At 35.8% G+C, this 27159-nt stretch overlaps 1 protein-coding gene across 2 annotated transcripts in view; it reads left to right on the forward strand.

The window, feature by feature from the left end:
- LOC149807170 (ATPase family AAA domain-containing protein 2-like) overlaps positions 1-20973 on the forward strand; it is a 155313-nt gene extending 134340 nt beyond the window's left edge. For both annotated transcript variants that reach the window (XM_089963046.1, XM_089963053.1), the window contains exons 23-25: positions 350-413; positions 6987-7240; positions 17767-20973. In XM_089963046.1, coding sequence (XP_089819172.1) covers positions 350-413; positions 6987-7240; positions 17767-17844 — 396 coding nt within the window. In that variant the 3' untranslated portion in view covers positions 17845-20973. The remainder of the gene's footprint in view (positions 1-349; positions 414-6986; positions 7241-17766) is intronic.
- Positions 20974-27159: the final 6186 nt, after the last annotated feature.

Genomic DNA, 27159 nt, shown 5'->3' on the forward strand with positions numbered 1-27159 from the left:
ATTCTGAATTTTCATTCAGCTCAATCTAGTAATATTTGTTGGTTATGTAAAGTGAAAACAAAACCAAGCATCTGTTTGGTCATCACTGAAAGTTTGTAATGTTAGAATTTACAATTTGTCAATGTCTTTGGCTCATGTATGTTCTTGAGTTAGTAAATTGTAATTTCAGCTGTCTCTAGGTATTGTCTAAATTGATAAGAACTTTTTGTGATTGCATAACATTGTAAACTAAGTGAGCATGATTGTGATTCAAGCTTTGGCAGGTCTGCAGCCACTCCACAAACTAACTTTTCAGTTTGACTTTATTGCAGTTGGTTGCATGTCTTTACATTTCATTTAATCATTTCAGGCTAATCAGGATCATTTCGGCATTGAAAGTACAAAAGACAGCACTATGACAGATATGGCCGATAGTAAGTACACTTATATCAGTTAAAATAAGCAATGTGCCCTGTACAATGCATGTGTGCACATTTCAAGTCATAGTTACTATGTGAGTGTTGATGATATTTGCCAGAGTGTGATTCTTACATATCTTGAACATGACTCTTTTCAAACACTAAAAAATATTTCTTCAGAGAATAATAATTTTTCTCAGATTTGAAAAGTCTTTAATAATGTCTTTTGTGCTTTTTTTTTCATTCAATGATTTCTTATTAGATATTGCTATTCTAATTGATTGATTTGGACAAGCATTGGTCACTTTCATTGTTCCATTCCCATAATTTAAATTACAGGGCATTTAAAAATAATTCCAGTTGTGGCAAGGCATCCTGTGGACAGGTGATTTCATCTTACATTGAAAAAGCTGAAATGTATATGTCATAATTTTTTATCCAATTTATGGCAATATTATTAGACAGGTTTATGGAAATCCTGTTATCTTAATAATGAAAAATTAAGTTAATTGGTCATGGACACTACCTACACTTGCTCCCATTTAAGAAAAATAAATTATTATTAGAAACTTAAGGCATTGAGGCAAATGACCATTGCATCACATCAAGCAGTTGCTATTCAAGAAATAATCGCAATCTACTATTTATGTAGCCCAGTCTGATTCTCCAGTCTCTTAAATGGAGGCTATGAATTTCATTCAACATTTGCTTGTGCTTGGATGATTACAATTATTACTAAAAACGTCAGCAGGTCAGACATGGGCTCCAATATCGATGTTTTGTGTCTAAGGGTGGGACAAATGATTGCCATTGTCACATGAAACTGTGGCGAAAAAACCCTCAAAGGATTACTTGAAATTGAGAGATGGCAAGAAGTCATTGAGATCCTTAGGGTTTGGAACTGTACTTTGTAAAACAGTACTGGAGGTAATTCTGATCTAATTATACTTAACAAACATTTTAGTTGAATATATTGTTTACTGTCACTGCATCATTCTCGAATCACACTTCTGAACTTTTTAAATGCATATCTTCCAACTTGGCATTGGCAGTACATGATATTTTGTATAAAATAAAATGTCATCATCTCATTAGATTTAAAGTTGTAGTTTTCCTGAGCTTGAAAGAACACAGACTCAGTCTGTCCCCCACGATGTAGGCTTATGTGCAGTAGCTGTTCTCTTATAGATAACATCTTTGGTTGAATTCAGTCACATTCTATGGAAATGTTGCCAATGCTCTATTTTATTTACATATTCTAAGCATTTAAATACTTTCTCCATAGGGGCCCCGAGTGGCCAAGTGGTCTAAAGCGCTTTCCGTTACGGATCACTGCCATCTCACCTCTGTCTGCGTGGGTTCGAGACTCGGATTTGGCCAATATGGTTATGTGAGAAAGCTTGCCACTAGCTTCTCGAGGGTCGGTGGTTCTTTCCGGGGCTTTCCCGGATTCTTCCTCCACCATTAATACTGGCCGCCATATATAGCCTATCGTGTGCTGAAAAATGGCATTAAACCCTACAACAACAACAACAACAACAACAACTTTCTTCATATGGTTTGAGTGTATACACCATTGAATAGTGTAAGATATGTTCTCTTTGTGAGATCTGAGGTATTTTTGCTCCATTTTCTTTAGCAGTAGCATTTTGTTATATTTTGTCTTGGGACCCAGAAGAAGATAATTCCTCAATCCTGGGAGAATAAGGGATCCTATTCTAGGCCCCTAAGAGAGCAGAAGAATAGCTTTTTAATTGACAAGAGCAATCCTAGATCTCAGGAGGATATGGAATCCTTCTTAATCCAACTTCCAGGGTCCCTCCCAAGGTATGAAATACTAGGGTAAAGACTGAGTTATACCCACCACCACCACCCAACCCCATGAGGGAGGTGCAGTATTCTCTTCAAGCCCATAGCCCACTGATGACAACAAGCAGGTCAAGTCAACCAGGAAAGGGAGAACAGCAGTCTTAATAAGGTCTGTTCAGGGTTCCTTCATCAGTTCAGATCTGCCTGACCACTCAGTGACTGGTGACTAGACACCAGACACTCGTCTTTAATACTGGTCACTAGAGCCCTTTGGTACAGGGATCAAGTTGAGACCCCCATCCACGTGCTTGACTTGCTTGTCAGACTATGAAAAGGATTGAATCAGCATCCATGCACCCCTTGCCATATGATCCATCTAATCCCTAAAAGTTGTGGGGTGATAGTGAATTGTCCTTCCCATCTATATGGCAATAGACATTGTACATTGTAAAAGTGATGTTTGAAGTCATGGACCAGCATCACCTTGTTTATATTGAGACAAAGAAGGGAGCAAGGCTGGTCTGATTCCCAGACAACTCAGCATGGTTGAGATACTTGATCACCTTCCAGCCAAGTGTCTGGTACAAAGAGCAGTCCAATCATTTAGTGTGAGGAGTTGAAGGATATGGATACCCCTAACTTGGGCATCCTTCCTCGCAAAGAGATATAAGTTGCCAAGTCTTGCCTCATAGAGGTGGGAGTAGGACAAGGATGTCCTATTGGTCTTAGTGGACTTTAATGAGTTTGCCAAAGATCAGGCTGAGAAGGCACCTAATCAGTTTGGGTCCCCTGCCTCCCACCTGTTGACTCAGCAGCTGAGGATGAAGAGCTTTGGTCATTCATTTAGGTAGTAATCAAAGTTCAGTGCCTTCTTCTGTACTTGTGTCCAAAATCCTTAGGCTCAGAAGAGAAGAAAATTCTCTTCAGCTCAGAGAGACTCTCAAGGACATCCTTATGCCAAGATTCCCTTTTCCAGTTTGCTATGGTTAGAGACTTCTCTCGAAGGTTTGGTAAGGCCCAGGACTTTGTTAGGCAGTGTAAATAGTGGTCTTTTTCTTCATCTGAGACCTCCTGTCTTTATGAATAGTTACAGAATATACTCCCCTGCCTGGCACCTTCAACCTCCCCTCTTGGATGTTTGATTATTGCAGATAGGAATTTCAAAAGGGACTTTGGGTAACCTTCCAGTAAAGTTGCTAGAGGCATTAGAACTTACGGCAAGGCTACTCATCATCATATCCTTGCATGCTGATCTTTCATCAGCAATCATCTGAAGGTGAATTCTCTCTCCAGCTGTGCATCAGCACTGGCTTTAGGCAGCTGACAAAATCTAAAGGCATGCCTTATTGATGTCCATAGCATTGTCAGCAGAGCTGCTCATCCTCTGCAGGGACGTTATCCTAGATATTTCTAAAGTCATACTGAATCACAGTAAAAAATTTCTTAGGGCTGCTCCTTTTAAGGCAGAAATTTTTTTTGAACCTTTGGAAATTCTTCAGGAGTCTTTCAAAAACAGTTAACTGTGGATGTACAAACTATGGATTCAGAGATGTAACTTGGTTCTGCCAACAAATTACAAAGAAACTGAAAAGGAATACCAACTTCAAAACTAGTAATACATACCTATTATTATAACGTGCTCTCACTTTTCCTGGCAATGATCCCCAGTCCAGTTCCCTTTTTCACTTAGTAATTGGAGGTTTAGAACAGAAATAAACATAGTCACAGTCTTTCCACATGAGCTTCATTTGGTATGACATATGCATCTGGGTGCTCAAGAATTTCACTAACTTAAGTCTATTTTGCAATAATTTCATTCAGATTAAACCAAATTAGTAAAAGATGGATGGATGTACAATGTCATAACATAATATTCTCCTTCTTTATGGCAGGCATATAAAACATGTCATACTTACCTTTTTAAGACAGAGTTCTGCATGCTCATTCAATTCTTCTGGATTCCCCACCAATCTCTCACTACACACAGGACATATGGTTTCCTCTGTGGCTTTTTTCTTCCAGCTTCTGCTACGGGCTGTAAGGGTCTAGAATAAAAAACATGCCAAAAGGTAAGGAAGTTTAATTTGAGTAGTCAACCGCATTATTTATTACACAATTACGAGTTTTTTAGGTTGTTATGTCTATATCATAATGTTTCTATGTGTGACACATATAACAACACCCCATGTCATCACAAATACTTGCAAATACTTGATAAAAGATAAAAATTATTCTGTTCATTTCATAAATTTTATTTCAAATACGCACTATAGGATCCTCTATCTCAACTATCATGTAGCATATTAATATTGCTAATCAATGCATTTGTATCACTTGTCATAATGAAAATGATCAGCCATTTTATATGTTAACTTATATCTATGTTTCTATCAAACATTCTTTGAAAAAAAACACAAACAAAACATGATAAAGGTAAATATATGGAGTACCAAATATTCCTGTACTGACCTTGAAGCCTCCTTTGTCTGTTACATCTTATTCTGAGGTAGCTCTGAAAGATACAGCATTAAAGTGACTCCAGGGACTAGTGCCTAAAATGCATTAAATTTTTCCTAACAGAAAGCATACCAAACTGAATCTACTTGCAACTTAACACAGAATCTTAAATAAGCATTATCCAAGCAGGACAACAAAGATGTATCTGGCATTCAGCTTCTTACTTTTATATTAAAATAGTTTTCCTATTTTTCTCAGCCAGTTGTTACTTCTAGGAGAAACAAATGAAATTGGTATCTGCAAAAGTCTAGATAAAGTACAATTTACTACATTATATGAAAGAGACTGAGATAAAGTAGTTTCCAGTGTTGTACCTGGCTCATTGGTCATGGGTTTCCCACAGATTATTATGTCCTCCAAATCCTGACCCTGTGCGCAATCCAATGGATGTCCATCCATGTCTATGCTGGCACTAGCAATGGCCAAAGTCACTAAAGGAGATAAAAACTATAAGATGGCATTCCATGTCCATTTTGAAACAATGTATCTTGGAGTCAGCTGAGTTGCAATGTTGAGTGCTTGCCATCTGCTAGTGTAATGTATTTTTTAGGTTAAAGTCACACTAACTGTGAGGAAGTTTTAAATTTTTTTAGGTTGAATAAATGACAAAAGAGACTTATGCAAATACACAATTTGTTGTTTAATGAAAAGTAATTCAGAAAACATGAGTATTTATAATAATAAACACTAAAGTTAATTGAGAGCTAGATCCAGAATGGTTTACCAGAAATTCAAAAATATTAATGTTTTCTCAAATTAAATGAGCATAAAATGTTTATTGTAATGTAATTGTCCAAGGAAAATATGATAGTACAGGGCAGACAAGGAGGTCAGATCTGATTCCTTCTCAAAATTTGACTTGAGTGAAGATGAATTCTGAACAAATCTAACGACAATTCATGTTCCTGCGAACCCACCTGACATATACAGCCCTTTGTAACAAGAATGTTCGAGAAGAATATATTGTTGCCTCTCCTTTACTTCTCATTATCTAGGAATCTCTGAACTTGGCAGCAGAACTTGTTTCCCCAAACCATTTGCCTAGCTTTACATTAGTGCATCACCCTCACAAGACATGGCAACTATGTTTTGGTCACCACTGACAATAGATCAATAATGGTTTACCTGAGAAGTCATGGAGGCACTCATATTCCTTCTCCTTTCATGGAAGTTTGAGACCTAAGGGGATTTCTCTCAGAGAATGCACATTTCAGGCGAGAGAAATATCCTGGTGGAGAACCTTTCCAGACAGGGATAAGTTATCTCACAGAATGATCTCCACCAGTTGGTTGCAGTCTTTTTCCACCTGGAGGAGGCAAGTAGTAGACTAAGCAATGAAGTTGAACAACAAGCTACCACTTTGTCTGGGGCCCCGAGTGGTCTAAAGCGCTCTCCATTACGGATCACTGCCATCTCACCTCTGTCTACACGGGTTCGAGTCTAGGATTCGGCCAATGTGGATATTTGAGAAAGCTTGCCAGTAGCTTCTCATGGGTCGGTGGTTCTTCCCGGGGTTTTCCCGGGTTCTTCTTCCACCATTAATACTGGCCGCCATACATAGCCTATCGTGTGCTGAAAAATGGCGTTAAACCCTACAACAACAACCACTTTGTCTCCTCATTTCCAGGACAGAGTGCATAGACATTTTAGGAATTCAGTCTAAAGTGGGATTGAATGTATGCCAATGCCTTCCCATTTTCTGAATAAACCCTTAAGTTCTTCATAGAGGCAGGACTTTTACAGTGCCATTCATCCTGATAGCTCCCCTGAGGTCCCAGCAGTCATGGTTAAGCAATCTCTTTGACCTGTTGTTTGATGGCTCCAAGGATTTAATGCCAATTATGGGTCTATCACAGCAGAGAATCCTTCCTGCACAAAAATTCACAGATTCTACACTTTCATGCTTGGCTAATATTCAACAGTCAGTTTTCAAGCAGGGTTACAGATTGACCCACTCAGGCCCCCAGGGTGTGTGAAGCCATGTGGAGAGTCTTCTGTAATTGGTGCAGTAGGATGTGCAATGATTTGATGTGCCCCTCTTGGACCAAAGTTGCAGATTTTCTTTTCTTTCCAAAGAATCATTTGAAAAGATAACTTTTTTCCACCAATATTGGCTACTGAAAAGCCCTCTCCAATTCCCCTAAGTTCTCCATTTGATATTTGACCTTCAGAGACCAGTCTCCCACTTTTCAATGCCCAAGTGTAACTTTTAATGTGTTCTTTATTTGTATTATACTATATGTTTTCTCTTTTGTACTATAGATGATGTATCACAAGCAGCATACAGAGTAACCAGAGGCAGAATGCAGACAAAAACTCAGCAGAAGGCCATGGAAATTTTGGAAAATCCACCACCTCCCTTAGTTGTGGATCGCCATCGTTTGATTAAACTCCTTGACCTTGTTGTTGAACAAACAGAAGATTACACTGTTGAAGAACTAGAGAAACTTTACAGCCTATTCAGCCATTGTATTTTTGAACATCGACACAGTTATAACAAGACACAAATGATATTGGTAATTCAGTCTGTAATAGAATATATAGCACATCATTGCTCCTTGGTTTAGGCCACAAACAAATATGTGTTTCCTATTGCAGTGGTTTTGAAATTAGGGGTAGGTAGGTTTGGATTTTATTTTTCTTTAAACATGAAATATATGATACTGATCAAGTATATATAATGTACTAAGTGCTCCGAGTACTGGGCTAAACCAGCTCAGTTAGATGCACAAATCAATTTTGGGATATTTGGTTTGAATACATTTTTTTATTCTAACATGGGGCGGGGTGCTAAGGTCGGCACTGATAAAAAGGGATGGTCTGCCAACCATAAACAGGCTTTTTTTGCTTTTTTTTGTGCCTTAGTTGCCAGTGGAACATTTATGTCAGAAATGTATTATTGCTTCTCCTCATAACTATTTGTAGGATTGCAATGAAACTTTAGATCCTAGGGTCTTGTTGGTTCTAAATAAAACTGGTGCTGCGAAGACATCTAGTATTACTGCCATGGCAGTTGTCTTGAAAATCTTATTGCATCTTCAGAGCAGAACATGTGTGATTTTTACTAGAAGACTTCTTATGATGTCTTCTTGTAGGTCGTAAATAAAAAGGATTCCACTTGGACATCTAGTTTGGCACCACATCTTGAAAATATTATCACTATTCCCCCGGAACGGAGGGTCATATCACCATGGGGTTTTAACTAAAGGCATTCTTATGATCCTAAATGAACCCTTTCTTCCTAAATGAAACTGGTGTCAATCTGATATCAGTATGACCATTATTGCTACTCATACTTAACAGAAAGTCATGTCAGTATGGGGTATCCACGGAGATGTTTTATGTCTAGTTGGTTCTAAATGAAAATGTGCCACCCATCATAAGCATGTAAAGCTTGTTTCATGTCTTGTTGATCCTAAATGAAAATCTTGACAATGTGACATCAGGTATGACCACCATGATGGCAGCCATCTTGAAAATCTTGATGTTGCTGTTCCTCACAAATGGAAAGGCATATAAACATGGGATTTTCATGAGAACATATCTTGAAAATATTTTTGTCACTACTTCTAAATAGAAAGTCATATCATCATAAGATTTTCTTCCAAAAGACTTCCTAACATGTTTGGCTGATCCAGAGTTGACATCCAGTAAGGCTTGGAAATCTTGTAACCACTTGTCCATGTTATCGATACACTTTCTAAATAGAAAGTCATATTGACATGGGTTTTTCACCAGTATGGAATCCACAGTTCTCACCTTCAAAATCTGGTTATCACAGAACACGGGATTATAACTGAAAGAGCTTTTATATTTTCTTGATTATCGATGATAATGGTCCAATATGGCCACAGTGGCAGCCATCTTGAAAATATTCTTATCACTGATCCTGAATGGAAGTCTGTCGACATAGATTGTCAATTAAAGATTTCTTTATGATGTCTAGTTGATCCTGAATGAAAACAGTGCTGCTTGGACATCCAATATGGCCATCATGATGACAATTTTGGAATTCTTTTTGTCATCACTTCTCCAAAATTGATGGTCTTGTTGACATAGGATTTCACCAAAAGACTCTTGTGATATCTAGTTAACCCTTATTGAAACTGATGGTGCTATGATTTTCAGTAGAGCCGCCACAGTAGCCATCTCTAAAATCATATTGCTACTTCTCCTGAATGGAAAGTCATAACAACATGACATTTTGATGATCATGATAAATTTTGTTAATATGAGATTTTAAAATTTTAATTTTTCATTAATAAAGCATTCATTAAAAATTTAAAAAAACACTGCTAAACTTCACTAAGGTTAATCTTTAGAATGTACACCATAGACTTGTATTCTTATCTTCAGGGGTCCCTGAGTGGCCGAGTGGTCTAAAGCGCTCTCCGTTATGGATCACTGCCATCTCACCTCTGTCTGCATGGGTTCGAGTCTCGGATTCGGCCAATGTGGGCATGTGAGAAAGCTTGCCAGTAGCTTCTCGTGGGTTGGTGGTTCTTCCCGGGGTTTTCCCGGGTTCTTCCTCCACCATTAATACTGGCCGCCATGCATAGCCTATCGTGTGCTGAAAAATGGCGTTAAATCCCACAACAACAACAACTTATCTTCAGACTGTGTGGAACATAATGTAGATAATCTAGCATTTTGGTATTCTTATAATTTGGTATTAGAGCTTGCAGATATGGATTGAGATATACATATTGTGTTCTTGTTGCTTTAAGCTGTTGAATGCAAGCATGAGTAAGCTATCTGCAGTGAATTTTTTACCTGACAATAAAAAGTATTTGAATTTTGCAAATATTGACGAAAGTCTGAAAAAGCCCAGGAATTTTCCTCCACAACTTGACGCTCGAAACAATTTAGTAATTGAGTCATAACTGAACTGATCATTAGTTAAATTTACGAGTTCTAACCAGAATATTAGGAGGTTGCAGTATGGATCATTTGGGTGCTTGCCATAAATATATTTGTTGAGACAAACCAAACGCTCAGTGGATTAGATTCATCTGGTAGACTTTTTGTTTCACAGACAGTTTGATATCAGTCTAGCATCACAAGAGGCCAAATTGGTGGCGTTAAAGCATAGCCGTTTTGCAGATGGTCTAGGAAACTTAAACATTGTTGAATCGAGTTATACCTGCATGAAATTGATATGAAAATTATTTATTTTCTCAGAAATTGCGAATATTAAAATCGTTATGTCTTCAGTCTGCTGAAAGATGATAAAACTAATGCGTTGATGAAATTTGAGCTGGTACTAGTGATTTCGATTGCTAGTCGCAAAAGCACACAGAATCTCACAACCATCATTTTCAAATATAGAAGAAAAAAACATATTAAATGAAAGTCATATACTGGTTGTAATAAAAATACAAAAACGAAAGAGCACAAAATTCCCTATATTTATTCCAAGACCAACTTCGGAGTTTTGTTGTATCACATGATGACCACGTTGACATGGGCTCTCTCACGCAGGGAGCATACGAAGCAGGGAACCTGACTACTCTGCTTGATAAAACAGACTGGCCAAGTTTCTTGTAGTTATTCTCAAATATGTTGAGAATTATATGTTCTTTCTGATTTTTACAAAAGGTATCGGACCTTTATTTAATATAATTGAAATTTTGTACAATGACATTAAAAAGTAGTTTGTTGCTGTATAACATGGACATATATTGCTTTAGAATTCTTTAGAATTAAAGGTTTGAAAGGAAACAAAATAATGTATGCTCAGTATGTTGTTTCCATATAGCAGAGTAATGCAGGTCAGCAGAGTAAAGTTAGAATTTGTATTCTTTACATTGAAATGGCTTTAAATGCCAATTTATAGGAATATAGTCAGATTTGTTTTGTGTGGTGATTCATTTTGTGGTTTTGTACATGATCATCTTTTCTGACATATATGTTTTGGAGAGTCTTGAAAGAGAAACATCTTCAGATTCAAAAAATGCATGTTTTATAATCCAAAATGTTCTTTAATTCCATTCAGTAATGGTCTTATGTTAACCTTGAAAAAATTAATTTCATCCTGGAAATATATTTAGAAAAATGTGGGAACCATGTATCTGTCAATTTTGACAGTCTTTCCCCATCCAGAACTGGTCATTGAGGTTGTAAAGAATGGATAACGGCAATCAAATGTATGCTTTAACACACAATGCTTCACAGTTGTATAGAATAATCTATACATTTAATTACAGTGTTTGCTCTAGATTTTAGTTGCTATGGCTTCAGAACTATGCCGTGCACATCATAATTAATCCTTTACACATATTACCTGCTATATTGGCATTTTTGTTTGATTTATTTTAATGGGGTTCAGGGCTACTTTGCTCTGGGTTACTCTGGGTGGGTGCCTCATCACATACAGTGGAACCCCGCTATAACGCGCCCCACCATAACGCGAATTCGGATATAACGCGGTCGTAGCATGGCTCCCGAAATTTCATATATTCATTCACACATGGAGAAAAAAAATTTGGAGAAAAGTAAAAAAAAACAAAACAAAAAATTAACTTCATTTTGGGCATGAGATTAGTTGTGACTTTTAAAATAATATGATCGTGGCATGGTTCCTGAAATTTGAAATTCATTTACGTGTATTTTTATTAGACCGTGAAAATATTTGTTTAACGTACGAGAAATAGTGTGTAAAACGTTTATTATAATTTGGTGGAAGAATTCGCATATGACTTTTAATAATAAACGATCGGAACTTAACAATTTATCCAGGTTCTTTAAGTGATTTTGGAGAAGTGATCCTGTATGAATTCTAAAATAATACGATATATATAACATACGAGAAATAGTGTGTACAACGCTTGGCTTCTGAAATTTATCAATTTGAACAGGTTGTGGTGAAGCTCCGTATTCTACTCTAGAAGAGAAAACTGGTTTAATTAGGTTTTTGAATTGTTAAGCCGAAGTAAACATTATCGGAAGTGTTACTTATTACGGATCCATGAGTAAAGCCAGTAAATCGTCTTTGTGATTGTCTTCCATGAAATCTGTATACAGTCGTTGCTCAAACAATAGCCGACATGGGCTTCTTATTTAACTGCAATCACAGCCAAGCAGCAGACAAAGCTGTGGTTGATACAAGAGTCGCACAATTTAATAAACATCAAAGGACGAAAGCCGCCAACATGTATGCTGTGCTTGGCGGTGTGATCAAACAACAAACAGTTGAAAGTAAATAATATCCACTTTATTATCTGTGAATTAAAAGGGTATGAAATTGTACATCCGTTCAGCTTAATTTTGTTTTATATAAAAAGTGATTCGTAACCATTGCAGGCCTTCATTACTTAGTTATCGAGCTTTATCTGTGTACGTTGTTTGCTTATATAAAAAAATATTTTACTGTTATGGAAAAGCAAGTTCAAAAACGCAAGTCGTTTTCTGCTAAAGAGAAACTGTATGCCCTAGATCAACTAAAGAAGGGCAAACAACAAACTCAGCTTGCCAGAGATCTAGGAATCAGCGAGTCCACTTTGTGAGGGTGGAAAACAGATGAAGGAAAGCTCCGTAGTCTACCCAACATTCTTGAAGAGGAAACTGGTTTACAGCGTAAAAGGGTTAAGTTAGCTAATGACAATGTCCTAGATTCAGCTTTGTACCAATGGTTTGTACAAGCTCGCTCAGAAGGTGTTCCAATTTCTGGCCCAATTCTGAAAGCCCAAGCAGAGAAATTTGATCGCCGTATCAATGGAGATGATTCCAAATTTAAGGCGAGTAAGTTCGCGGCAAAGAAGCAAACGTCATTGGATATATTTTTCAAGAAATGATGAAATTTAAATTTGGAACCACACTGACTTTGCACTTTGCGCAACGATTAATTTAGCAGTTTTCACGTTTCTTTTGATGTTCACAAAATCTGAAATAAAAGTTATTTGCACGCTGAAATCATGCGTTGATTGTTAATTATTCTTGCAGTTGTCGCATATGATAAAATTTTAGCGGTATGAAATTTGTACAGACACCGTATGTAGACCCGGGAATAGCTGCATGCAATGACCGTACGATATCAGACGGCAAGTAAATGGTTTCAATATTTTGTTCATCCTATATTTTACACGACGAATTCAGACTATTACAAAATTATTGAATATTTTAAATCTGTACGATTTTCAATTAAATTACATCCATTATGGATGAACTGCATGCCACGACGGCACGGTAGCATACGGTGTTGATACACTTTTCATGATATAGCGATAGTCTGGTATTATCGGTCAATCTGTATTATCGTTCAAACAAATAAAAATTAGTAAATGTTTTTAATACACAGTAATAACCTATAAATATATTAGCCATATATTAGCCATCGATTATTTTGAATATATCTTAATTAATGCATTCCAGTTAATATTCATCTGATGATAAGCCGACTTTTGATCATTGTACATGTATACACGTATATGTTCTCGGAAAAAAAGTTAAATATTGTGAAACCCCGCATTAACGCGACCCCGCTTTTAACGCGATCCGATTTTATGGACCCCGATCATCGCGTTATAGCGGGGTTCCACTGTATAAGCAAGTTTGTATCTCAAATACTTGTTTCTTGCACCCACCCAAAAAGAAGAGATTTCTTGGAAAATTTTCAATTCTGTTGGAACAATGTCATACAAAAAAAATAGAAATGTGCAGATGTTTTTTTCATAAAGATTTTGCTAATTTGTATAAATCTGTGAAATGGGGCACATGAAAGGCCACATGTGATAATGACAACATCTGTTTAGCATGTACTGTATGTATGCATGGATATTTGTCCTTTTTTTTTTTTTTTTTTGATGTGGTCCAGGAAGTCGGGACATTGCTAAAGATTGAACTTCTATGAGGGAACAAAGAAATGCCCTTCTTCCTTTAAGTCTCATCAATTTGAGGAGAATATGGAATCTTTCTTTGTGTTAGAGAAATACTGCCCTGCTGTGGCATTCTTGTTCAGTCTTTGGAGTCTTCTATGACTTCAAATAGACTCCTTGATTAATGCAGGAAAGTATGGGATCATAACTCCTCAATCACAGGATAGTATGGGATCTTTCTCTCTGAAACTAATTCCACATGGCAGGAATGTTCCAAGCCATGCTGCTTATGACTCAAACCTAGACCTGTATTGACCAAGTCTGCAAAGAATTCACTATGACTAGAGCAGGTGAAAATACTATGATCTTGAGTTTAAAGAAATAGAAAAAAATATAAAGACAAGTTTAGATAGGACTATTAGAGACTACAGTGCTTACATTAGAAACTTGAATATTTCAGGGAAAGTTTTGTGCATTTGCAGCAGAGATATATTGTTAAAGAGTGAGATATAAAGAATGCAGTAAAAAAAAATTCTGGAAAAGCTGGATTTTGACATTCAGAATCCTTGTTAAATCTGGTTTTATGCCTTAAGCTACTGACTGGGACTCACACCAGACCACTGTTTCTTCTTATTACCTGAGGCATACCAGCTTTCATGTCTAATTGTGTAAGTTCTGTATCAACACAGTCCCAGTGCATGAATAGACCAATCCTTTCTTTGATCTTTACCATTAACAATCAAGATTTATTTAGTCCAAGTCTAAAAAGTAAACAATAAATTTTAAACTTTATAAAGGATGAATAATTACTACACATTCTTTCGTTACATGGGCAGTGTGGCTGGAAACTTGTTCCAGTTTTTTATATCAAAAGTTTTAGAAACTGTCATACAAGTTATACCCATACTTAAAAGAAAAAATTAAAGTAAATGCATTTTAATGTTACTGTTTGGACGTTTTCCATATCTTTTGAATTAGTCGGACAATGCCATTAATCTCAACTAAATAAGAAACGATAATCTTAAAGTTTAACAGGGATGAAATGAAGAAATAATGTATACTTCAGTAAAACTAAAGATATACTTATCTACATTTGTTTGATGAAGATAACAAGACAATATCAGAATTACTGATAGCCTAAAAGTTGTCGGTTCTAAACAGTGCATCTAAGAAAGCATTCATAAAAGAGATAATGCATGTTTATTCATGTTAAGCTGCTTCCTCATTTGAAGTCGTGGCTTGCAAGGGAATTCAATCCTATGTACACTAAAATGTGACTTAATGAAAACATCTATTTAACTATATAGTGACATGTGAATGAATATACACCACTCCCTCGATAACTCGCGCACATCAGGGTCCAGAAACATCGACCGCACTATAAGTGAGGCGCGAGTTATCGAGGGACCTATAAAATAAGCCAAAACCAATAAAGTGATTGACAACATAACGGAGAAATAAGTGGGGGGGGGGTTAGACAGATTATACTGTTGAATAATCACTTTATAATCGTTCTGAGATTAAATGTTGATAAATATCTCTTCATAACGGTGTATTTTATTATTTCCTCATAGGACAACATTAATTTCAGGATAAATTACAGTATATTGAGAAAACATTATTCCACGTGGTTTCCGTTCGCTTAACATGTGTACCACTTCACACATTGTGTACTGCGTCACTAATTTTTATGTTGAATTGGATACATTCTAGTTTTATTCTTTGATCCAAATTAGACGTTTTTTTATATACAAAAGATCGACTCTTTTCAAGAAACTGTCGATCGAACGATAGATAGATAAATATTTTTGAATGTGACAGAAGTAAAATGGAAAACAAAAAAAAACAAAACAAGGATTAATCAGTACTAACATATTTAATTGGCCTACAAATTTAAAACAACGTAAATTAGAACAAGTTAATACTTGCCGTTTGTGCCACGCTTGACAAATATCAATTCACTTTTTGAAAAAATCAGTTATTTTTTGTGTGTGTGTGTTACTCCTTGGTTTCTCTGCCGCCGAGCAAAATCCCTCACATTTCTCAACTGCATGAGCTTTACGTAGTCAACATTTTGGGTCTCCAGCCACCTTATGGCAATATCAAAATATTTGATTGCTTCCTGTGCAGAGGGGTGGGGGGGTGCAAAATCTGCGTCTGCATCACTTTCAGCACTTGTGTTACTCCAGTTAGAATCGTCTTCTGCTGCAAATTTGTACGCTATAGAAATAATTATAGTTTCATCTGACGTATTCGGCTGTGGGGCAGTCATTGTCAGCACAAATCGACTCCTTCATAAGAGAAACGCCCATCTCAGGACCATGAGTCTGTACGAATTTCTCCCAAACAGCCTCGGCATTAATGACATCAGTTTCACTGAAACATTCGAAGTCACTATCATCGTCGTTGTCTCTGTTACTGTTTTGCTTTACGTCAAAGGCAGCTCCAAGACCCTTAATCCAGCACCCCAGGTCTCTTGTAATCGATTTTTTTTTAATGCAACAAACACTTCTCCAAGTTGTTGACCAAAACAAAGCCGGCATGTACATGTAATTAGGTTCTCACAGAAGTACTCACGGGTTTCGATGTGACGGTCGATTGACTCTTTTCATGTTTTCAATGAACAGAATATGTTGTGATTATAATGTTTACACTGAAACGGAATTAAAGGATTAGAAGGTGACTTTCACACAGGAAGATGTTTAATTGGTGTTTATTTCATTTTCTGTTGCCACCTGTTAGCATTTACCAGAAGTTTTCATTGATCGCTATTTCACCAGACTGTTTATTTACAGTATACTGACAACTGTTTATCATAAAAACTTACATAATATATGATATCTTTAAACAGAGGTCTCGCTAGGATTTCAAAACTGGGTCTTTCTGCCTGTGAATTCAATCACTAAATGTCAGTACATTTTCTCACTCAGCCGCTAGTCAAAGCCTTTGAACTAGCCGCCTAGCTGTTGCATCATGTTCTTTTTTTTTTAATGTACTCTTATAAAATGGCAACAGTACATCAAAGAGTCTTTCAGTCACTGAATTCTGCCATTGTAAATATCAGCACAGTTAACTGATCAACACATTTTTCCACAAAGCAGGTGGCTGAAACAGGACCGGCAAATCTTTGAATTTTCCCGCGCACCTATTACATGCGTACGGAGGACTCCCGCCTCAATGATTTTCTGCCTCCCAGATCAAAAATTGGCGTCCAAATACGCGTAATTAAGCGTTTTCGAGATCTCTTAAATTAATTCATCTTTAGAACTTGCAAATTTCAAAATATGGATCATATTTTTACGGGCATTAATCACTTTTTTCGATGATAAAACGAGCAATGTATCAAGGTTTAATTTATCAATTCTTATCGTAATTTTTTCATGTTCAGCATATTTTAAAGATATTTTAAATACATTTTCTCTGGAAAAAATCGGGAGCCAAGACGGACACCGCGTTATAAGCGGGATCGCGAGTTATCCGGGTGCGAGTTATCGAGGGAGCGGTGTATGTCACCAGTAACTGAATTTTACTGACCAAAAACTTCCCATGGTTTAATACGATTGCTTAAAAATAGTGCCTGTGTTCTGCTTCCATTTTTATAATTGTACTGTGTCCTCCAAAAATACATCATGGTACATCTTGAGATGAATAAGTTGTCATTCTGGACCATTTCCCATTGACCTGATTGCAGGATTGATTTGAACTGCTCTAAATGTCCTGTCCAGGCTGTTTTTGTTATTTTGCACTTTGTGCCACCCAAATATACACTGGGGTTTCATACAAGATGAGGTATCAGATGTCCCAATTGGTTTGTTATAACATACTTCTGGAATTAATTGAACAATAGTTGAATATTTCATTCAAGGTGTTAATTCTTTACATTTCATCTATAGCTACCTAGCTTGCACTATAGGTGCATCAGAAATTAAGGCGTCTTGCAGCAGATCAAATTCACTGTGGCCTATTTTATAGCATTTTTTGAAAACATTTTATATATTCTTTTCTGTGGTCCTATTGCAATATGTATGCACATATTGCCATTAAACTTGCATCAAGGATGTGTCTTGCACTTGAATTAAGTTGTCATATGGTTGATAGAAAACTGCCTGAAAGATACTGGCTTGTAACACAGAAATAGGGATGTCTTGTAAGCTCCTGCTCACAAGTCTAGTGGTGCTTATTTTATATGTCAAGTTTACTCATTATTGTCATTTTCTTTTGTCTTTCAGGATATGGAAAAAAAATATAGCAGATTTACAGCCAGCTCAAAGAAGTCTTTCAGGAAACCCCAAAATCACTCATTATGAAGCCGTAACAAATCTTTTTAGTGTATGCTGTGCAGCTTAACAAATTTACAGTATTGACAACTTAATGCTAAAACATAAGTATAGTGTAGTTTTTGGACTGGTTTGTGTGGAATGTGGATATCAAGTTTGAGACATTGTGTACCTTCTTAATACAGTATTTTAATATAGTGCATCAGGTTTGGATGGTTTAGATGCCATTGTGTGGGTGTTTGTATGTATGTAGAACTGAGGATAAAGTCTTCAGCACATGCATATCCTTTTCCAGCTCTACAACACCAAGTAATATTTTATAACGTATCATTGCATACTCTACAGAATATTGTGCAGAATTGAAGAACATGAAATCTAGAGAACTGCCAGAAATGCTAGAAAATAAGGTGGTGTTCGTGTATTCATGATATTATACATGTAAGACCAGAGAAATATTAGAAAGAAGCCTAACATTTTACGATCTCAGAGGGTAATATATATTTTTGTATCCATCTTTCAACCAGTAGATAGCATGGTTCATATTATTTCTATCAAAGGCACATCATCAGGGATATTGTTTTATGATCCACTTTGTGTGTATACATTTAAACTCCATAGTATGAAAGTTTTTTATGCACATCTGTGTCAAAGTAATCATAACTTACATGTAGGTTTTAACCTCTGCACTGGATGAATTAGGTCATATAATGGGCCATATACCTCATATTGTTTTTGCTTATGTCAGTGGATTCGGCCATAAGCATTGTGACCAAGTAAAGTATTGGGATTGTTATTGTTTAATTCTTCCAATATCTACCTGTAGACATGAACACAGCAATAGATTCTTTGCCAATAGTACTATCCATTAAAACTTTTTGGTCATGTTTCTTCCTAATACATTGGCACTTTTAGAAAACAAATTATCTTCCTTTCTAATAGCGACAGAAATGGATTTTGTTTTCACTAAGATTGTTGTAAACAGCTCTTTTTGTAATTCTGTGATAGTACTGTTTATAAAATTTACTTTGAAATGAATTTTCTTTTCTCCAGTGTTAAAGTTGTTTTTTGAAGGAAATAATTTTTCTTATAATCTCTTTGATTAAAATGAAAACTTTTTCTCAGTTAACCTATTTCATTATTGTATGGTTAGTTGCATGTGTACTTAATTACATTTATCATTATAAATGCAGACTTTATACAAAAGAATTATCTTTATTATTACCTTCAGTGATTTTTGGGCTGATTCATTCTTGAGACAGTTGTTCCTCTAGATTTTAAATTGCCAAGGTTTGATAGTGCTTATTGATCCTAATGTTAAGTCAACTACTGGTAAATGAACATTTTTGTTTCAGATATAATCAATGACACGAGTCTTGAAAGAGAATAAACATTTGATAAGGGTTCCTATAGAAAACAAATCCTAACATAGGGAATGCAACATACGTTTTGATCAGTCAAGCATGTAAATTTGCAGCAGTAAGATCCACTATATACTGTTGGAAACTTTTAAAGTTTGACCTTTTTGATGTACAGCCACAATGAAATAAGTTTAATTGGACTTTTATGACAAATTTTTCCAAGGTTTTAGAATCGGTATAACATTCTTGCATCAGGAGAGTTGAGATCTCTGCTGATGCATCATATTTAAAACATTTGCAGTATTGAAACCACCAATAATGCCTGCAGATCCAAGATTGTTATTCCCCCTAATTGGCCATTGCACTCGAAGGCAACAATCTGTTTTGTCCACTGATCATTGCTATTTACTTAGATGATGTTATTCACTATATTTAACATTTTCATTTTGGTGGGACTCCTTCATGTAGTACTGATATCTGTAAATTTTGTCAACAATTCGTATGAACTATTAAATGGATTCATTTGATTGACAAATATTGTAAGGTGTTCCATATGGTTCTTATGTGAAGGTCTCAAATACAATACAATCAGTAAAATAAGATTCACTATCCAGAGATGCCTACCAATGTGGTTTTGTCAGAATCATTTCTGTCTTTAAATTGTGCCATTATTACCACTTCTGTTAATTTTGATTTTTAGGTCAGATGTAATGAGGCAAACAACTACTTGATCACTCGTATATCATGATCCCAGAAGTGCATCTAATATCTGACTAATTCTTTTGTGGAAAGAATACCAATATCACGCAAAACCAATTGAATATTGACTGGTCAGAAATTACGCACTTTTTCTTTGGTTAGAGATTCCTCTCTGTCATTGGGTGGGTGTAAGTTTACAAGAGAGATGGGGCTATATTTGTGTAAGCAAATTGTTCATTATTCCAAAAAATTAAAGTTTGAAATCTTATTTCACATCAGTAGAAGTTGGCATATCTGACTACCAAGAAGTTTACCGATTTTTTTTTTTTTTAGCACATTGATGGGTATAATGAGGTTTAAAATGTCAAACGTGGGGAACTTCCAGATCTGACCTATCTGAAATTCTATCAAATATGTTTGTGTAATTGATCTTGTCACTAATGTTGAACATCCAAAAAAAAATAATTAAAGGTTGACATTTAGCATTAAAGTAAAAGGTGGTATCAGCATCAGGCTGTATAATCATACTTCAGGACATCACAAGTACAATATACAAGTGTAAAGTTGGTATGCTGGACATGAAGTGTTCTTGTCTCCTTTTTTTTTTTTATAGTGTGCAAGATGATGCTTATATGTACAGTTATGTATACATTTTTCAAACATTTAAATTTATAACTTCTTTAGTTGTAGCTGATGAAATTATTATATGCTTTTGTAATTTATAAATAAGAATAGTAATTTATTCAGCTGGTTTAATATACCATGAAATTTCTAGTTTGCCCTTTTTTGTTCTTTCATTGTATTGGAAACTCGTACTTGCCTTTTATTCAGGTTTGTTTAATATTTAGTGATACATTTTACAGAACATAATTTTCACTGGGATGATGACTTCATTTTCAGGGCTGCACACATGCACCCTTGTGTATGGATTCATGTACACCTGTACCCTTATGTGAATGGATTCCTGTCCAGATTGTAATTGGTCACTGGTCTTTTGGCCAATGTTTTTGTCTTGATTGTAGGATTCATGTTTTACTTTTCTTTTGTTGTAATAAGTAGTTTTATGGTGTTTAAAATAGAATAAATAAGAAAGCAGATGTCATTTTATTTTCATGTTATCATTTGTTAGATTAAGTGAAATTAGTGTTAGTTCACACATTTAAAGATATTACTCCCTCTAAATTCATCTAACAAATAAAAAAGATGTTTTATTTTGATAAACAAATTTTGGTTGTTGGAAGATAGGCAAGACAGTTTAGTTCTTCATGAGTCCTATGGACCCTTGAAACGGGCAAGTTACAGTTTTAAAAGGTAAAGGAAATAAATCAAACCATCCACATATTTATTGCTAAGTCTACCACATTTACACATGAATGTTCAGTTTTGATTACTGGCAGTAAACATTTTCAAAACTGGTAGCCATTTAAACAAAGGTTTCAGTCAAGGACATGGCTAATGCTGATATCATGTCATGTAGTAGTAATACAAAACAATATCTTGATGAAATCAAAGTTATTCTGTATTACAGGCCTTACAACCATCTCTATATTGTTAGCTCTACTGCTCACAAACCAGTTTAAATCATAGGTTGTCCATCATCCAGTACATGTTGAAGTTTCATATTGCAAATTCTCCAAAACTACTGCAAGGATGATCATGAATTTTTGTTATACACATTCATTCCTTTTTCTTCTTGGTTCAAGATGAAAATTATATCCTTAATACAGCCAAAATGGCTGGATTTCAAACTTTTGTTATCGCTACTGTTCCCTAATAAATGGTCCTATCAGCATCAGCATTGTTACTAAAAGACTACTTAAGTCTTTTTGGTCATAAATGAAAATGGCACTGTCAAGTATTTCTAAATGAATATGTTGCCCCTCAGACCAGTTTGGATCCAGAAATGTACATTTAGTATTGTCTGGGGATTGAACCCCTGGTTCAGGCCTAGAAATAAAATCACCTGAAAGTCGTGCATTTTAAACATTTCCAGGGCATAATTTTAACCATCTAACTATAATGATAACTTCCCTTGGATATGTTAATTTGTTTCCTATTCAGTGTTGGATGAGGGAGGGGGTGCACTTGAAAATAGATGGTTATATCAACATCGTGTTTTCTTAAAAGATTTTTTGTGAGATTTAGTTTTCTCAAAAAGGAAATTACATCAAAGATCCAATATGGGTGGTCATCTCGAAAATGTTATCACTGCTCCTAAAGGTGAATGGCTCTTAATGACATTTTCTTCATATGGTTTAGCTCAAAAAAAATTAAAATTGCTATTGAAAACGATCAACCAAATTACATGGTCACTAAATCATCTTTATAATACATAACCTGCTGTTATTGAGGTGCCTAGTCCCCAGTCCAAAGAAATTATTCCCTTCAATTAATGAATTTTGAATTAAAAAAATAAACATGATCCTAGTCTTATACCTTACTCTACATCCAACAGTTGTTTTTTGGCATTTCTGCTATCAATTATATCGTGTTGTATTTATTTTATCACCTGTTTATTTCTATTTATGTGTCCCATTTAATCAAATATGAGAGTTTTGAGTTCTGTTTGTAACCATTGTAAAGTATTTTCTACCCAATTTTTTTTCTTCTCCATTTGTTGTATTATTTCTTGTATCTCCTTTTGGCATTCTTAAATACCTGAAGATGTGGGTAAATGAAGTCAAAAAAGACTGTGACACAGCCAGCCATCTGCTTAGTGTGAACTGCAAATATATCTATGGATGGGTTTCCAGTTTTCTGTCTTTGGCCTAATGAGGTATGGGACTTGGGAGAAAGTTGCCATGCCAAGGCCAGGAAGAAGCAACTTGCATTTCTCTCATTGTCTTGAGGAACCCCCGTGCCTCATCCCTCCCATTCCCAGAAGGGGTAAATTGCTCCACCAGATTTAGGAAAGTCGCATGTTCCCATAAAGGAGTGGTATGGAAGTCACCCATTTGTGCTAGGGGGATCAGTGACACTTGGTAGAAAGATGCAAGTAACTATTATCAAGTCCCACCTTTCTAATGCAAGGGAAGTGCAGTCATATAGACTTTCATTTAACACAAGATCTTACTCAGCAGAATTTAGTTCCCCAAACTGAGACTTCCCAATAAGGACTATATCATCTGACCAGTCATTGTCTCTTGACCAGACACAAGTCAGCAGGTAGTGCATCAAGTAAATGTTACTGAGGGTCCGGTAGTGGGTATCGGGTATTGTCTTGAATGAGAGTCATCAAAGGTGTGTCACTGGTAACTGGGCATTGGATACTGCTTATTAAGAAATACATCAAGTGAATGTGCATAGTGTCTGGCACTGGGCAGTGAACACTGGATGCAAAGGTGACGGTCACTGGGTATGATTGGTGCTGATCAGAATTTTGTGGTCGGGGGTCATTGACCATTGGGTGCTGCCCTTAAGAGGGGGTAACGGGCTGATTTGGCCCAGATTTCTGGTTGATTCGGACCATGTGAAATATGTTTTATCCTGGATTTAAATGTGAGATTTAGATTTGTTTTAAACATTTCTCATTATTTTCAAGTACATTGAGCAGTTCAAATATGTATTTAAGGCAACAAAACCCTGATAGTACACATGATGATGGGGTTGTTATAAATAATGAAATAACAAGAGACTTTATCTTGGATCTGCACCGCTCCAGTGGCCTAGTGGTTAGAGTGTTCGCCCCAGATGTGGTAGCCGTGGATTCGACCCCCCCAGCAGAGTCATACCAAAGACTACTAAAAATGGTACTAAAAGCTGCCTCGCTTAGTGCTCAACATTGAGTTTATTGTTAGGACTGGTCAGCCTGGTGTCAGGATAATGTGACTGGGTGGGACATCATGCTACATGTCTGCAGCATGATGCCCCAGTGCTAGACATCACTTCAAAAAAAAACTGTCACGCTGCAGACAACTTAGCGATATGACTGGAAATTTTTTAAAGCTACATTAAAAATCTAAATCACACACACTTGCATCCACAGTTAAATGGCGAAATATTTTTTAAATGTATTCAACTTTGTGCAAATTTAAATATTTTTTTTTTATTGATGGCTAATAAAATTACGAACACTGACCAAAAAAACAAGTATAAAAACAGGTCATGCACTAATTTTATTTATTTTTGTAATGAAAATGGCAGTTTTCTCTGTTAAAATATGAAATATATCTTAAAAAGTCTGTTTAAAGCACATTATTTTGTTTTCTCTGAATTCATATTAAGACTATTAATTAATGCAAATTACTGGAAACAAATGTGAAAACTTGGTCCATACAGTAACATTATATATATTGGTCCGAGTTTGTCAGTGCTTTACAATATTTTTGGTTAGAGTGTCTGCCTTGGATGTGAGAGGTTGTGAGTTTGATCCCCAGCCGAGTCATACCAAAGACTTACAAAAATGGTACTAACACCTGCCTTGCTTGGCACTCAGCATTAAGAGGTTAGTGTTAGGACTAGTCGGCCTGGTGTCAGGATAATGTGACTGGGTGGGACATCATGCTACATGTCTGCAGCATGATGCCTCGGTGCTAGACATCACTATAAACGACCACACTGCAGACATTGTAGCAGTATGACTGAAAAATTGTTAAAGCTACATTTAAAAAATCCAAATCACACACACACAATATTTATGTCTGAACATAGGTCTGCTTAGGTTTATCTCTTTTGTTTCTTTTATTAGACTTGTGTGGAGTTTGTCTTTATACTGTCTATTGTACTGATATGACTAGATGAAGCTTGTATTTAATATTCTGCAAATCACTAACACAACAAAAAAATTGACGCCGGTGATATGGTTTCATCCATGTAGACTGATTTCCATTTATGTAGACTGATTTCTATATGATTATATATTAGTTATTTTTTCCTGCAACATGTACTGGTTTGATTATCATAATGAATTTTTTAAAAGTAAAAAAAAGATTATGTTGAATATTTCTGTATACAAAATAAGCCTTGTGCACTAAAACAAATCTTGAACAGACCGCTCCAGTGGCCAAGTGGTTAGAGCATCCACCTCCGATGCGGGAAGTCAATCCCCGGCTGAGTCATACCAGAGACTTACAAAAATGATACTAACAGCTACCTCACTTGGCGCTCAGCATTAAGAGGTTAGTGTAAGGACTGGTCGGCCTGGTGTCAGGATAATGTGACTGGGTGGGACATCATGCTACATGTCTGCGGCATGATGCCCCAGTGCTTGACATCACTATAAACTGCTACACTGTAGACATTGTAGCGATATGACTGAAGAATTGTTAAAGCTACGTTAAAAATCCAAATCACACGCACAGCAAGCTTGTGCACTAAAACAAAGTGCACAGTGATTTTCATTAGCTGATCTTTTTATTTAACCATATGCAGTTATTATTGAAAGTATATAATGTATGCTGTACAAGCACAAAGATGAAAAGAAGCATATTATTATTTAAAATAATTTTATGTACATAAAATATAACCAAGAAGAAAATAAGATGGTCGATAAATTCTGGCATGAAACTTCAATAGCTGACTGATGGAGATCCATTTTCGGCGTAGGACTTCCACTGTACCGTAAAGCAACCCAGGCACTTCCTCGTCTGTTTATGTTGGTATCCTATGTTTACCTTCATTACCATCATTACTTAAATTATCATCATTTATTGGTTTGATCCTTAATTTAACTGCAAAAACTAATAGTGTGATCATCTGGCCATGAATTGGCCAAATCTGTTCGACCATTGCTGTCATTTGCCAACCTACTTAATTTAATAACATTCCAGAACTCAAAATGTATTGCTCATTTGAAATGACTTGGCGATCATTGGTTACATGAAAGTGTTTTTATATGTATTACTATAAAACTATGTATTCAGAAATAAATATTGCATGGATTTAATATGTGCTTTAAATAATTCCAAAGGTTACAATTACAATAAGTAGGCCTGCTGGTTCGAGATTTTACTCAAAAGACAATTCATTGATAACATTAGATACAGATTTAATCATGGCAGCAAAGTACTTTGTAATATTGTTTTACTGATCAACAATTCCTTATACAATTTATCTGTAGATACAAAGAAAGCACAATTTGCATGAGAAATACATCGGTTAATCTGTAGGCACTACTGTTTGATAGTATCGATACTGTCCTGATTTTAAGAAGCTGACTTTTATATTTCATTTGATTGAAACATTGGAAAGTTATTTTGTATTTAACAAGTCCTAATGTGGTGGCTCATATCTATTTTGTTCTGATTTGGGCTAGAAATTTGCTTTTAACTATCTGATGTAAATTTAAAATCTGAAAATCAACCTTTTACATTCTCTTACTATGTTTGTGAAAACAGTAATAACTACTAAAATAAGTCAGGTATTTGTGTTTCATTGTTTTCATTTTAATATTTCATGTGGTTGAATCAGCCACATTCCAAGTCAGCCAGCGACAGCATTACTAGAAGCACCAAAATACACTCAAAAACCGAAATACACACATTTTGTACCATAATACATGTATTGATTACGACTTTATTTACTTTAAAACATGTTAGTATATGATGTATATACACATTCTGGACCCTCACAATCGTAATCTTGCTTTTTTTTTTTTTAAATCCTGACTGATTTGCGATTTATCATACCTGTACAATCGAGTGATGTCATTTCATGGATTTAGCTCAAAATGGGTAAAAAGTAAATAATTAGTTTCAAAATCGCATAAACCCAAGGTTTTTTTTGCTTATTTTTATTATTATTATTGTTATTATTATTATTGTTATCAAACAATTATAAATCATAATATCAGGGTGTATAGCAGTGTTTCTAGCAACCAATCAAGATGGGGTTCTGGATTTAGACCATTAGTATGGATTGGTTAGATTACTTCCCTTTCATGTTTCTATTGATTCCTATGGAGGAACGGCTAATATGGGAAAGTAGTTTGGTTGACAACTGGTCCTTCTCAACGTTCCATATAACCCCAGTGGGACGTGGGGACTCCCACCCCGTATTGAGTTGGCCATATCTCCTTTTACCTACCAAGACAAAATGAATAGGCGACCTGGCCTTATTCTATAGAGGGAAATGGAGGTGAACCATCGCTCAGTGCCTCCTGCATCATGAGGGAAATGGCAATCCCTTTTCTGATGGGAGTGGATCAACATAATAGAGAACCTCTAATCGTAACGAACCTAGAGTTTGAAAGACACGATGACAAGTCAGTTTATGTGGGCATGGACGAGTTCCTGGATGAAGCACCATCACATCTGGCTATTTTCATTTGTTTTGATATCGTTTATTCTCA

Source organism: Sinohyriopsis cumingii, chromosome 1 (genome assembly GCF_028554795.1).
Source record: "Sinohyriopsis cumingii isolate HCF-2022 chromosome 1, ASM2855479v2, whole genome shotgun sequence".
NCBI classification, from domain to species: Eukaryota; Metazoa; Mollusca; class Bivalvia; order Unionida; family Unionidae; genus Sinohyriopsis; species Sinohyriopsis cumingii.